Source organism: Oryzias melastigma, linkage group LG10, assembly GCF_002922805.2.
Source record: "Oryzias melastigma strain HK-1 linkage group LG10, ASM292280v2, whole genome shotgun sequence".
In the NCBI taxonomy this organism is placed as follows: Eukaryota; Metazoa; Chordata; class Actinopteri; order Beloniformes; family Adrianichthyidae; genus Oryzias; species Oryzias melastigma.
Window position 1 is genome coordinate 22,474,442 of NC_050521.1, and position 11,852 is coordinate 22,486,293.

Consider the following 11,852-nt stretch of genomic DNA (forward strand, 5'->3'; position numbering starts at 1 on the left):
AAGGAGCCCCGCGTCTAAACCAATGAACACCTGTTTGATCTGGAATCAATTAAAAACAAGACACAAATGGAAGATATACGGTATTCCGCATCTAAAATGAAAGTTTTTTTGCTAACTCTGTGGAGAAATTGACATACTTCCGGTTTAAAATCAGGCTCCCTATTTACTTCCGGTTATGGCTAACTGTATTTATAGACTGTTATTTGCACTTATTTACATACAACCAGCACAAAAACTGATAGAAATTCAAGTTGACCACATGAAAATACATGCAGCCAAGATGCACGCTGCTGCATATTTTAAGCACGTCCTAGGCTAAATCTTGTTGTTGTTTGCACATATTTAATGTTGGAGTCCCATTAGATGTGTGATTTTTGTTCTCTGCATTTGACCCATCCGCTAGGGTAGCAATGAAATGCTGACTAGGGGAGTATTTGGTGGTTTAATCCTAACTGTAATTCTAACCCCTTGGTCTGTGTGGCCAAGAAACAAGTTCAACACTGGTCGCACATATTTCGAAAATTAGTCACTTTCTTTATTGTAATTATGCAGTTTTTAAGCTGCATTTTGCAGGTGAGGCACAGCGTTCCCTGCCTCACCGGGGGCTTTTAAACTGTTCCGAACTGGAATAAATGATTTTCCAATATTATTTTATTTTCCTTGTAGTTCGAGTGTTTCCATGGCGAACTACAAATAAATTCACCTTTGTTTATGAACTGTCAAAATATTTGTTTGTCTTATATTCATGTGTGATTCCCAAGTCGGGCAGTCATTTTCCCGATTATTCCAACACCACATGAACGCTGCGTTTGTTTGAGTTTTTCCCTGAGGGACGTCGACCCATTGGTGAAAATGGCACTTTTGAAAAAGTCCTTTTCAATCCCGATTAAGGCCTGTTTTTGTCCTGATCCTGTGACTTCTGTCAAATTTTAGAACCCTTTGTGGCCCACGAGTAAGAAACTTTGCCCAATCTCTGCTCTAGGTGTTGGTTAAGCGTGAGTCCTGTCTCTTACTGACTGCACACAAATGCTGGGGTATGCAGATGATACGCAAGTGTCTGCAGGAACTACGCTCTGATTTTCTACTCTCCCCAGGTTTATCAGACAGTATGCAAAGAGGATGAGCATATCATGTAACAGCACTATCTGGGTCTTTATGAAGTCTGCAGGGTTTGTGCATGAACATTTCTGCTCTACAGACTCACCGAGTGGTTTAAAACTTTCCTCCACAGGTTTTTTCACTGATATCCACCCACAAGAGTAGTTGTGACTTAAGCATATACATGTTGAATTCTCTCCTCTGTGTAATGTTGATATGATGGTATAATTCCAACTTTCATTCTTGTAACCTTTAACATGAAGGCCTTAACGATAAGCCTCAAAGGTTTCCACGAGACTCGTTTGTTCAGATTTTAGGAGCTCTTGTTCCCAGAGTGAAGCGTTCTGCTTTTCAGAAAGCATTTAGAGATGGTTTTATGATGTGTTCTTTTTTTAAGGAACAGTGCTAAAGATGGAGAGCAATATGATAATCATAGGTACTTGCAAATTGCTGGTAATTTTTGTAAATAACAGCTTTTTCCAGTTTTGATCGACATTGTTTATAATTGTACCACAAATGAAACAGTGAGGAGATGAAATCCCACTCTTCTATTTTGGTAAACAATGCCTCTTCCTCATTATGTGGCTAATCATTTAGTGTCTCTGTTACCTGACAGGGTTAAGTGTTTCATTTAATCCATGAATTGAAATTGGCTGCTCATTATACAGTGGGATATTTGGACTGAAACCGGGTTTCCTCCTGAGAATTTGACGGTTGATGTTTTTTTTTTTCTTGACTGGGCTAGTTCTGCCCTGTGGGTCTGTTCTCTTAAATCTGTGGGTAAGTTTTCCCAGAAACCTGACTTCATGAAGACGCTGAAGACTGACATGATTCCTCTTTGTTGGTGAGCTTTTAGCTGCAGCAGGTTCTGCTCCGATGAGTCTCTCTGTTACTTACTCATTAACTTCCCAGAACAACTTTGTTACTATCAGAATACCCATAAGGCAACACTCCCAAAGCCAGATTTTCTTTTAAAAAATACAAAAACTTGATTTAAAATCACTATTATAAGTAATTTGGACAAAACTTGAGCTTTAAAACCCTTTTTTAACATATAAATGCATTATTTTGCTAAATTAAGTCTGTTTTTATGCAGAATAAGGCTCTAAAGTCATACGAGTTTGAACAGTCAGCAGAAACTTGCACTCACGCCAAAAAATAACTCCCGGAATTGCTTGAATTTTACCAACTAAAAGAGACAGATTACATTACAAGAAGTCATTGATGGACACTTCCTTGCAGAACAAAGATGAAGGAGCTGCTACAATGTATGACTGGGAAACCCAACACCGTCCTTCTATATATAGTGGGGCTTTTCACACTGTGTGCATGACTGCTCGTGTTAAGTCACATGATTCAAGATATATGGGTGGACAGACACACGCACACATGCAGGCTGAGGGTGTGGAGGAGGCGAGGGAATGCGGCAGGGGTTTATTGAGTTGAGTGTGACGTTTTGCCTCCCGTGACCGCATTCTCATTTGCCCTGTCTCCCCAAGCGTCTCGCCCTCTGTCTCAGACTTAACCGCATGCTAATCAGCTGTGTGCGCAGTTTGTTTGATCTCCCGTGGCATGTTTTCTGATGCATCCCAATGAATAGGTAACTGCTGTTCTGCTTCTCCTTAACATTTTTTGCAATTCAGAGGAAGATAAACACAAGACTGCTCTTATAATCTCATTAGATGTTTATTTTACAGTTAAATAGCAGATATTGAAGATGAAATACTCATAACTATTTGATTTGTGGCGGTTGTTTTCCCATAAATGTGACCAAACAGTCAGTTTTATCTTTCCAAGCCCTGAAAATGACAATCTGTTGATGATTATTAAGGATTTTAAAAATGTTTCTTTAAGTATTTTCACTTTAGAGGAATTTATTTAGAATTTAGGCTACACAGGGTCATATCCTCATTTATTTGGAAACTTAAGGAAACCAAAGTAAAGCTGCAGTAAAATATTGTATTTTCTCCTGGAGACCTCAGTGTCAGATTTGGCTGCTGTATACATTCACTTTTTGGTAAAAAAAAATTTTCAATAAATTTATTTTTTATTTTTTGTCTTTATTTTATGTATTAATTTCATTTTTTATTTTAATTGCTGCTGCCTATAAGTATTTTTTTTAAAATGTCAAATTAACTCAAAAAATGTATATTCTGGGTTTTCCGGGGTTAAACAAATTTCACCTGACATAGAACAAAAAGCTTAAACTGGGTGTTGGTTAAAAAAATAGAAATAAATAAAAAAATATATAAAAATATGAGAAATAACATTTTAAAAAATGTATGTAATTTGTAATGTGTTGAAGTTAAGCTGACTTTTTAACCGCTAAACAAGTTTTTCGATCAATTTTGAAAATCTTGTCAACACAGCAGGAACTTCCTGTTTGAAGATGAGGTGGGAGGAGCTTCTCTATCCAGTTCTCTTATACAATCAGTAAGTAAAAGGTACTTTTATTATATAAAGTCGTGTTGTTTAGCTTAAACAAAATGTTCCAAGCTAACTGTTTGTGCCATCAAACTTTTATTAAACGTCTGCAAAAACTTAATGCTAATTAGCATGCTAACCAAGCTAATTTCATGCTAACTTTATCTCACTGTTTTAGTGCAGTTCTCTCACAAACAACCTTTGTACGCTGCCCTTAAGTTAAATTAAAATCAATTACAGTTAAACTCGTAAAATTAGGTCACTTTATACCAAAGCTAACTGTCTTTATTTCCTTTTTTAAACTTGCAAAATACAGTTTTAGCCAAAATGAGTAGAACCGTCATGCTTGCTTAGGCAGCTTTCAGCCTTTATTTACAAATAAATATTCAAGGCTGGTAGACAGGACTGCAAAAGTTTGCAGTAGAAAAGAAAAAAGACATGGTGATCTCTTTTGTGGAGTGAAAATCAACCTCTTAGCTGGCTAATGCATTAGAAAACTTTAATTAAATACTACATTTCCAGCTTTTCTTTCAAATCCAGCATACTGGAGGATCCGATGTTCTGTTGTTGCCCCACAATGCCTTCATTCAGTGATTTCCCCTAATAATTCATCAGCAGTAGGGACAAAGTCTTCTTGAGCAAGACTAACCCTGGAGGGGGGCATCCTGATCAGCAGGTCAGTACTTGTCAATGAATGTACTTAACTGCTCATTTGTGAATGTGAAGGATTGCAAAGGCCTTTCAAGATAAAAGTGCAACATTCGTAGCCGGCAGTTTGTTTATCGTTTCACTGCGGATCCAGCGGTTTTTATGCATCCCCGGAGCGTCCGATCAGCTGATGCGCAGGAGGCAGCAGGCTGAGTCCAGTTTCGAGCCCGTGGCGTTAAACGGCACTTACAGGGATCACAAACAGAGACTACATTTAAAACGTTAAATCAATACAGGGGGGAGCAGGATGATTTATTCAGTTCACATTTGTTTCGGTTGAAGAAAAACAGTTTCTTGTGGCATTTGAGTGGTAAATTTACTTTTTTAACCAAAGCTTTTGTGTCTCTGCAAGTGACAAACTATGTTTGAGCTCAAATTTCATCTGGAATCTCTTTGGTTTTGCTGTTCAGGTCAGATCTAAACATCAAATCGTGCAGTGATGTTCAGTTCATCGATGCTTTGGCCTTTTTCCTAAGCGAGCTGTGGCGCTTGCGTGGAGCTGAGCACGCTCAGTAATGTAACCTTTGGCTCTCTGAGGGTCGAGTGTCGTCTTGCAGCGGGGTGGATGCAGTCCTACACCCGTCAACTGTGCGCCGTCCTCTGTAGGTGAGCCGGTTTGTCAGGTATGAGCGGTCTGGGGCGGGCAGGTGATGTGTTGTGGGGATGGTCTGCAAACGTCTTCTTGAGCTCTGTTACACAACCTGACGAAAAAATAAGTCAAATTGAGTTTACCTCAAAACAAAAATCGATTTTCACACTTTATTTCTTGTACTACAATCTAAACAGCAGTTTGGTTGCCGTAAAAACGTCCCGCTTCTCCTTGCACAAGCTCGTCTTTTTTCACCTCTGTCCTCCAGGCTGGCCCTCTCTGTGTCTGACAGCTGGGCTTTGAGCGGCTGGTTGCCATGGCTACCAAAATGGGGCCTGCGGAGAGGATCCCAGTGGCTTATGTTGTCCGAGCTGCCGCCTGACTCACCGTCCTTTGCGGGGTCTTTCAGGTCGCCGTCGGCACTAAAACCCTCCTCAGACGATTGGCCGTTCGACGAAACCGGTTCTTCCTGTGTGCAAATGAGTGTGACGGTCAGAGAGGTTTTTTTTTTTTCTATGTCCCCAAACCCCACGCTCAGACTCACGTTCACATCTGCGAGGGGCAGCTTGACGTTGTCTTTGAAGCTGAGCTGCTGGGCCTCTCTTCCTGGCAGCAAGTCCGCCGTCTGGATGCCATTCATATTATCAGTGTGGAGTCTGGAAGACAAAGACGTCCCTGTTCAGTCCCACTCACAGTCAACCTCCCAATCAATTGGCTAGTAAATAACTGACTGATCCCTAAACTGTTTAGCTCGCAGCTGTTCTCAACCAAATCTGTAGCAAGGATTTGCTTCTGTTTCAGCTCAGCAACATGGCGCTCTGCTAACCCAGCCATCCTAAAAATGCAATCTTATTAGCCACATTTTTTTTAAAAAAAAAAAAAAAAAAAAGCACAACTGGTGCAAGTATTTAAAAATCTGTTTGTCAGACTTTACATTCATTGTATAACTTTAACTAAAGTGCTGTATTTCTGACCTGGTCTGGAGGTTCTGCAGGATTTTGGAGGACCTGAATTCGTCCACCTCTCCTATCACGCTGACGCTCACGTCCCCATCCCGACCGAGAAGCCACGACACGTGTTTACTTGAAGCTGCATGTGGGAGAAAAAAAAAAAAAAAGGTCATTCAAGATTTATAAACCTAGAAGAAAATTAATAAAGTGACAGAAAATCAGTTAGACTCTCCAGTAGTATAAATTTCAGCCAGTAGGTGGTGCTGTCGTACAAGAAAATAGACTCAGCCTTGAAGTAGACTTTGACCTCCTTTGACCATATCTTTAGCTGCTTTTCTGCCACAAACATACATTTAAATCTACAAAACAGACAAAAAAATGCAAAATAAAAACTAACCATCAGGAAATATTTCCTCTTATCTGTGTATATTTGTTCCATTAGGTTAATAAAATATCTCAGGGATCATCAATGGAAAAATGTTGAGTCTGTTAAGTCAAAAATAACTCATTGTGATGTTTTCCATGACTTCAAACTGCCTGATAAAGACTCCTACTACCTGCCATGACATCACAGAGGAGGTGTGGCTTTTCGTTTGGTCTAACCCCCCCCCTACTAAATCGCATTTCTACTGACGTTAAAACTTGGTATTTGTGTTCATTCTTTAGATGACTTGTATGTTTGTGTGCTGACACACATGTGGGCGTCTCAGCGAAAGGCCACCAAAGACGACCTTTTCTATAAGTCACAGAAGGTCTGCCAGCACACCTTTATGGTCACGGCTGTAAATGCGATAAGACGCACACACACACCACCGCAGAGTCGGCGTGTCTGCTAACAGAAAACAAAAAACCGTGACGTGTCACAGAAATCTGAGCTAACATTTTAAGCCTTAATTGAGCCAGTGTTTGCAAATTATATTTTTAGACTTGGTCTTTCCCTCCCACCACACCACACAGTGAAGACAGAATGAAAGATCCAAACTGGAGTGTATATTGTGTAACGCACAGCCTCTCAGGTGACACGGCACAGATTGGGTAAACAAAGATGGTAACCTAATAAGTAGGTTTAAGCGCGGCAACGCCCCCAAAACCGCAAGCTTTGCTCAATCGTATTTAGTTTTTAGCCCACAGGACGGTTTGAGTGGTGGAGATAAAGGTTTTGTGTTACAGACGTACACACAGCATGGTGGAGCTGAAGCAGCTGAGGTAACGCAGCCTGTTGGAGGGTCAGATAAACGCCTTCAGTGGATGCAGACAGAAAGGAGTTAAGGGATTGTGTGAAATAGCAGTTTCACATCCATTTTTTCACCATTCAAATTTTATAACTTATAAGCTGAAAATCACAAAATTAGCATCAAAGAAGCATGGACAAGCAGAAGATATTGTTTAGTTAGTAGACATTAAAGTTTCATATTTAGGCGAGGGCTGCAGAATAGTAACTTGGGGGCTGCAAATGGCCCCCAGTTTGAGACCCCTATCCTAAAGCCTTAGTTCCAAGCACTTGTATGGGGGTTGCCCCCGTATTTTGGGTTGGAGGGGTTTTGGAGGATTGTAGAGAGGAGCGGCTGCATCTTAAGGTCTTTGCAGACCCACTTTAACATGTTCTTGAGGCATTTTTCTTGATACGTTGGACATATATGAAGAAAATGAAGCTTAAAGTTGCTTTTCTGAGTATTTTCTTATTGAAATTCTGTTGGAAAAAGTGAAATTGGTGCAACAGCTTCCTTTCCGTTACATCCCCTTGCAGACAAATAGATCTAAGTAGGTCTGAGCTGACATGTGGCTCAAAACTGTCCACTTCTTGCAGTTTTTGGTGCACCGCTAATGTTAGCTTGGGGGTTGTGGGGGGCTGTAGGGTAGCAGGAGAGATAGTAAACAAAAAGTTGAAGAGAAGTGAGTACTTAAAATTACAAAAAAATGAAATTTAGGGTTTTGTTGGCAGATCTCAGGATGCTAATGCTAAAGCTATTAGCTTAGCATGAAAACTAATTAAAAATGACCTTACTAATCTGTTGACTTTTGTTGATACAGTAAAGGGTTGTTCCTGCTGTCTCAGAACAACACTGTGTAACAACATAACAAATTGTGGGTTTGATGGGTTTGGCGATTTCCCAGAAACTCTAGTTGGTCGCAAACATTCATTTAGTGTTTGAAAGCTGTACTTTACATTTTTCTGACTGGTTAACTTGTCTGGAGACAGTCAGAACTAGTCATTTTACCAAAGATGTTAGCAGCAAATTACACTGGAGTAGCTGGGTGTGTTATTAGTCAAGAACTCTTTTGTCTCATCTGTATTTTGTTCTGTTACACTGTTAATAACTGCCTTTGAATTTAATATACAAGTAAAAGAAAATGAATTAAACCCAGCTATGATACAGTTTCTTCATTGGTTTGTGCTGCAGGTTTCACCCTCACTGCTCTTTCTATACCTTTCTTGGTCTGGGTGTTGCTCCGTCCTTCTTTCTCTTCCCTCTCTTCCCTCTCGGTCCAGCGGCGCACCTGCTCCTCTCTCATCTTTAGGAAGAGGATCTTCTTCTGCTCTTCATTTAGGGCCTCCAGCAACTCCGGCTCCACCCACATGTCCTTAAGGATTTTCTCCAACATCTTCAGGCACCAAAGATGGCCGCCACTTTAGTCTGGTGTGTCTAGTTTCAGCAGTAGAGGCAGGTTGTGATGGCTCCTTTACCTGCTCTGCTCAAGAGTCGGATTTCTTTGTTTTTTTTTCTCCTGAAGAACAGGGATCAGGTGCGTGCCAAACGGTCGGAGGAGGTCCTTTGTGGAGAGCTCTCAGGAGGTGCAAAGAAGGTTGCTGCTGTGGGTCAGAGAGACAGACAGATTAGATCTCTCGCGTTGTTTTGGCCGCTTTCTCTTCAATAGAGTTCTGGCAGGCAGAAAACAAAGCAAATCCCCCACAATGCCGAGGGAAACGTGTGCACGCGCTGGTGGGCTTTCAAACATTCACAGCAAACAGGACGTCAAAACACGCCCTCGCACTGGGCGGGGGGACTCCATGCTATCTGGAGGCAGCAGCCACAGACGCTGAAAGGAAACGCTCTCCCGTCTGGTAGAATTTTTACAGACTTACTTTTTTCTTTGTGTGCGCTTGTCGACCTCTGTGACCCTTTCGGTTCAGAGTCAGTAGGAGGTCCTGAAAATGACATTAACCTTGTGTGTGTGGACATGGAAGCACAGCCGGTGACACCAGCACTTTTTAAAAAGTGTGCAACCAGCTGTTGCTTAGCAGGAGCCAATGAGATTCAAGTCTGAGATAACTGTTGACCAATGTGCGGCTGAGACGCTCTAATATGGGGAACACGAAAATCTCTTGAAATAAATAGTTGTTCTGCTTTATTTTCAGATATATTTTTGTAAAACATGATAAAGCATCACTCCGATGAGAAAATGTAGGATTTTTTTCATTTATAAAGAAAACTAAGCTCAAAATTACATCACTGAGTATTAATTTATTCATTATTTTGTAAATCAGGATTAGACAGAAAGATGCAGTTGAAAAAAGATTGTATGTGTGATGTAGAAAATGCGCTGGGTGGAGCCACAAGAATCCTGCTCCGCTCCATTCCGATGAATCCACTTGCAGACAAATAGATCTTCGTTTTCCTCGTCTGTACGGCTGAATAGCTGTAACACTGCTCACCATTTACACCGGTAATGTTAGGTTGCCGTGTGAAACCAATGAGTTATATATCACTAGAGGTGACATGCAGGCTTTTTACTATTGTCCAAGATGCGTAAAGAGCGACGCCATATTGGAATGGTATGAAAACAATACAACACGTCTTAGAAAACACAGTAAATTAGTAGATTCAGCGCTGATGGACTCTTCCCTACTGAGGAAATCCGGTTAGTTTATTTTTCTCCACTTAGTAATCTAATTGCCAGCGGGTCGTCTGGTCCGATCTGAGGTCTAACACACATCCTCCATAAAACGAAAAAGATCGGTAATGTAGAAATAGTGGGAAGTCTAAAGCTGCCATTGACTTCAAATTGGCTATAAGATCAGCCTAAATGTTCACTATTGAGAGTAAACTCACTCAGATCTTGATCAAATGTTTTCTAGAAGTTCTCCTTTACTGCTTACAGCAATAAAGTACTAGCAAAAAGTCACATTCTTGTTTTCCAGCTGTTCGTACAAATATAACACAGTAAACAAGCATCTATACCATTCCAATATGGCGTCCTAGCAACGAGCTAGCATGTTATCTATTACTCATTGTGTGGAACATTTTTTTACTTAATCCTGAAGACTTTACAACCTTCACCACTGCTTGCTTCTCGTTTATTCCTACTGCAGCTTTCTGTATAAAATTAAAAAGCAGTGCAACTTCTGTTTTGACTTAATGTGTTGTGTTGTAAACTTAAAGTGTTGTGACCCTAAAGTGTTGTGAACTTAGTGTGGTTTTATGAACTTGAAGTGTTGTGTTGTGACTAATTCGTTGTGAACTTAAAGTGTTATGACCCTTCAGGGCCACCGTATCTTTTAATCATGATTATATTGTTTTTAGCCAAAATCTTTAGATCTTTAGTCAATATCTAAAATCCTGTATTGATTTTAGGAGTTCATTAGAAATGTTGGGGCGGAGCAACCCCTTCCGGCTGCTGAAAGTTCTCTGTTTCCCCCTCTAGCTTACTGCCCCCTATGACCCCAACTTCACATTATCGGTGCAACAAAAATGGTGAAAATGTCGGTCGAAGAGGTATTATATTTAAACAATATTTTTTTCGTCTGCTCCTAATTCATGACTATTTGAATAAAAAAATACTCAGAAATCCAATTTTAAACTCATTTTTTTAAAATGTTTTTCCTCAATCATCAGAAAAATGTCTCAGAAAACATATTCAAAACACCATTTTCATTGGAGTGGGTCTTTAAGAAGTATTCAGATTGTTTCAAAATCAATAATACTTCAACGTTTAGTTCAAAGAATTCCAGGAATTTCATCAGGAAATTAGAATCAAAAGCAAAAATGAAAACCTCACGTTGTTGGATGGCTTTAAGCAAACTTTTACTGTCAAACCTGCTTCTATTTGTGCATTAAACCTTTTCTGCATCTCCGGTCATTTTTTTGGTTCTTGTCCCTTAAAGGCTTTTGTCATTTGAGTATTTCCCTTAAGAAGAAAAGCAGATTTGATTGTTTGTTTCACTTCGATGCTGCAAGAAAAGATGATAATTGGGGACAAATGTGTCCTCTTATCTGAAGCAAACATCCCGCTGTGTTAGACTCTTTCTTTATGGCGCTCTCACATGCTCCCTATACTTAAATCTAAAAGCATGCAGCTCACAAAAACAAGAGCAGCATTCACACACTCCTCATGGTTTCAGGGCAAACCTCTCCTTTTGCCCGGCGCTCACACATCAACAGGAGAGAAAAGCTGGGAGAGGAGGGACCGGCATGTGCAGGGAATACTGAGAGGAAAGTTTGTTAAGTCTCAGGCTCAGCAAACAGCAGCGACAAAGAAAACTGCCAGAGATAAATGACCTCGGACGGGCCGTGGAACGGCAGTGGAGCAACAAAAGACGAGAGGAGGAAGAGGAGGGAGAGCGGACTCACTCAGGAGCATCGCCTGGCCGGGCTGCAGCCCTCAGCGCCTCTGTGGGTTTGGTATGATGAGAGTGTGACGCAGACGAGTCGGTATCAGGTCAGTCATCAGCCGCCGTGGCGTTCAAGCTCCTTTCTGCTCTGCTGCGTTTGGGCTGAATGGGAGTGGGACGGCCTGACATCCCTGCTTTAACTGCTCTGCCTCCTCCTCCTCCTCCTCCTCCTCTCTCCTCCTCCTCTTTCCTTATCTCCTCATCTGAGAAAAAAGGGTGAAGTATTAAATTACTTTCCAGTTAAAGCAAAAAGCTTCCAACCTGCTTCCTCATGTAACTTAAAGGAGGATTCTGTAACCAAATAAATCTGATTTTATTCATTTATTCTTCTAGCAACCAAAACCACAACTAAAGTAAGTTTTTATTTTTAAAGTTTTTTTCTTTTCTGTTAACAGGTTGTTGATATATTTATCATAATAGTTGTGCTTCACCTCACGTTGCCAGATCTGATAACAAGCCTCATGCAAACAGA

General features: G+C 40.6%; 1 protein-coding gene across 6 annotated transcripts; it reads right to left on the reverse strand.

Annotated features, from left to right (window-relative positions):
- Positions 1 to 4,461: 4,461 nt before the first annotated feature.
- zgc:92242 (uncharacterized protein LOC436899 homolog) lies at positions 4,462 to 11,570 on the reverse strand. Of its 6 annotated transcripts, none has more exons than XM_036214107.1 (7): positions 11,340 to 11,570; positions 8,456 to 8,581; positions 8,199 to 8,373; positions 5,794 to 5,908; positions 5,364 to 5,475; positions 5,207 to 5,288; positions 4,462 to 4,931 (listed from the first exon to the last, which is right to left on the reverse strand). In XM_036214107.1, exons 3-7 carry the CDS (start codon positions 8,371 to 8,373, stop codon positions 4,813 to 4,815), a joined length of 603 nt encoding a protein of 200 aa, XP_036070000.1. In that variant the 5' UTR covers positions 8,456 to 8,581; positions 11,340 to 11,570; the 3' UTR covers positions 4,462 to 4,812. The 6 variants fall into 6 exon arrangements, with proteins under 6 accessions (XP_036070000.1, XP_024138697.1, XP_024138700.1 ...); XM_024282929.2 differs by lacking the exon at positions 11,340 to 11,570 and adding an exon at positions 8,855 to 9,008; XM_024282932.2 differs by having other exon boundaries at positions 8,199 to 8,578; positions 11,340 to 11,569.
- Positions 11,571 to 11,852: the final 282 nt, after the last annotated feature.